This window comes from Solanum tuberosum, unplaced genomic scaffold (assembly GCF_000226075.1).
Source record: "Solanum tuberosum cultivar DM 1-3 516 R44 unplaced genomic scaffold, SolTub_3.0 scf00034, whole genome shotgun sequence".
In the NCBI taxonomy this organism is placed as follows: domain Eukaryota; kingdom Viridiplantae; phylum Streptophyta; class Magnoliopsida; order Solanales; family Solanaceae; genus Solanum; species Solanum tuberosum.
Genome location: NW_006238962.1, coordinates 117 through 2995, shown reverse-complemented (window position 1 = coordinate 2995; position 2879 = coordinate 117). Strand labels below are relative to the sequence as shown.

Here is a 2879-nt window from a genome sequence, read left to right as displayed (position 1 = left end):
AGGGATTCTCTTCAGCCGATCAATTATGTGTCTCCAGTGCTTTTTATCTCGTCGGTAAAATGAAGAACCCAAAACTTTAAGGGCTAAAGGGAGTCCACCAGCATACTTCACCACTTGTCTTGAAAGTTCCAAAAAATCTTCTTTTGGGGATTTTTCTCTAAAAGCATGCCTACTGAACAATTCAAGTGCTTCATTCTCAGATAATAGTTGGACTTCATACACATTATCCCCGACGTGACTGATTAACAGGTGCTTGTCTCTTGCTGTTAAAATAATTCTGCTACCCCTACCAAACCACTCTGGCTCTCCAACCAAAAATTCCAACTGTTCTTGATGGTTTACGTCATCGATGATGAACAGAACTTTCTTCCAGCGAAGCATATTCTTTAAAATATTCATCCCTTCATGCTCACTAGTTAGAGTCATATTTTTTCCCGAGAGCTTGCAAATGACGACTTGTTGAAGCCATGTTAGTCCATTTTTCTGGTGAAGTTTTCCAACATTACCAAGAAAACAATCAGCTTCAAATTGATGGCGGTATGTTTGATGTAGAACATTTGCAATTTCTGTTTTGCCGATGCCGCCCATACCCCAAATACCAATAGAGCGAACATCATTTGATTCCATATCTAATAATGAGGTTACTTTCTCAACCTGAGATTTCATACCCACTAAGCTTTCCGGGAAAGGTGAAATACTTTGAAGTGACTTAGGAAATATGTCATCAACTAGTTTCTTGATGCACTCAGCCTCATCCCTACATTACAGTGGAAAATAATCTCAGAGTAAATAAATAGAAAAACAAAGACTTGTCATAGACTAATATCTAAAACAAACACATAATAATGTCAATTATGAATTATAACATTTTAAAATCTAATTACATCATCAAACAATCATATATGTCTCTGTTTTCCTTTTTCGGTAAAAGTATAGCTGATGATTGTGTGGAATTGTAGCTAAAAGTTTGGTCCTTTTCGCTCTTGATAAAGAGAAACCGGAAAAAAAGAAGAAAGCTTACTTGAAATTAAGTAAATGATAGCCTGATATTTTCCCTGCCTCCACAAATGCACCCCTCCATCTTTGAACCTTCTCCATATCATCTTTGTGTTGGGAAAATGAATCATCGAAAGGGGGATTTTGATGGCGCACATCTGATGGACTCACATCATAGAAGACTGGAATCACAATCTGCTCCAATTCCTTTTTACACTTTATGATGTGTGCAAGCTCCTTTAAGCACCATCTTGACGATGCATAGCTTTTGGAAAATATCACTATAGAAAATTTAGACTCTTGTATGGCTTTCAAAAGATCATCAGAAATTGATTTTCCCGTTTCTAGTCGCTCATCATCTTTAAAAGTGCGGATTCCTCTTAGTTCCAAAGAATTATAGAGATGACTCACAAAGTTTCTACGTGTATCTTCACCTCTAAAACTCAAAAAGACATCGTACTTGCAAATTTTGGAAGAAGAAGCATGAGACATTGTTGAAGAATATTGCTAAAGACTAACAGGCAAGTTCTCAGCCCAACTGGCAAATTTATTTCTCAGCCATAATTTTGGTGTATGGGGGAAACTTCCATTCATCTTCCTTATCTGTTATAAAATTGAAACAACCAGGTCAACAAGAAAGAAAAGACAAAGCTTAATATTAAAGAATAAGGCTTCACCTACTTCACTATTCCTAGGGAACTTCTTGTCATCTTCCTAATCCATGATTGTGAGAAATTAAAGAGTATAAAAAAACACAACTTGGGCCTTAGACCAAAAAAGGGAAGAAAAAACTTGTTATCATCTTCCCAATTCATTTGTACTACTTTTAAAATATTTTATTTTAAAGACTTTACCTTTTTTTTCATTATTCTAGACCTATATAGGAAATTACTTATCATCTTCCTAATTTATGACATAAAAATGTACCCTTTTACAGTATTGCACTGATAAATTAAACAAATGAGCACCGAATTGATACCTTTCTGTAAATTGATATAAATTCGTTGCCCTGCCTGAAAAAATGAACAAAAATTTCGCTACAATTTAGAAAAAAACACACAAAAAGCAGAAAAGAAAGACTAACCTCATCAAAGATATAAGCAGAAAAGAAGAGAACCACACTCTAACAGCTTATTGTTAAGTGCTAAAGGCAAAATACTTTTTAAGCCCAAAAAAAGAGAAAATGGGTATGATATAGTTTTTAATTTTGTGAGTTAGATATATGCTCATGCATAGGTTATAACAATCACATAAAAAATGACTCAAACAACAACATATCTAGTGAAATCTTGAAAGGATGGTGGATACTCAACGTACCTACCTCATAAGGGTAAAAAAGTTGTTTCAAACTCAAAAACCAACATTATACATAAAAATTTCATCCATGTATCATCGATGCAAACCCCTCATATACAAATTGTACCAACAATGTAGAACACATTCTTTCCATACAATCTTGTAATACGTGTTTGGCTGAATACAAAATTTAAGAAAGAAAGAAAAACATTTGAAATTTGTGATGCAAAACAAGTCATAAACAGACTTTTGCATCACTCATTGCCTCCTTTTTTTTTGGATGACCAATATCAGTCATTGCTTCCTTTTCATACTCCAGGCGAATTCCCTAGCATACTTCTTTCTCCGTCTGGTACATGTGAGAAAACTCCAACTTGTAATAATCATTTGGGTTCTTCCCTTCTTTATTGCCTTCTCCATTCCACAATGTTTCAAATGGTATGTACAAGCAACAAATGAAAGGATCCTTGAAGCTCATATATAGAGGGATGTTGTGTGGGGTTCCAGCCCCCATTTTTGTTAAAGTCTTAAGTTGGTACAACTACATACCAACTAATTCTTATCAAGATAACTACATAGTTGCAAAG

The 2879-nt window shown here is 34.7% G+C and overlaps 1 protein-coding gene across 1 annotated transcript; it reads right to left on the bottom strand.

Annotated features, from left to right (window-relative positions):
- Positions 1-1575, bottom strand: LOC102595828 (TMV resistance protein N-like; the record flags this gene model as incomplete). Its single annotated transcript, XM_015306639.1, has 2 exons — positions 1022-1575; positions 1-757 (listed from the first exon to the last, which is right to left on the bottom strand). Coding segments are annotated over exons 1-2 (1224 nt in total), but the record flags the coding sequence as incomplete, so codon positions are not given.
- Between the last annotated feature and the right edge of the window lie 1304 nt (positions 1576-2879).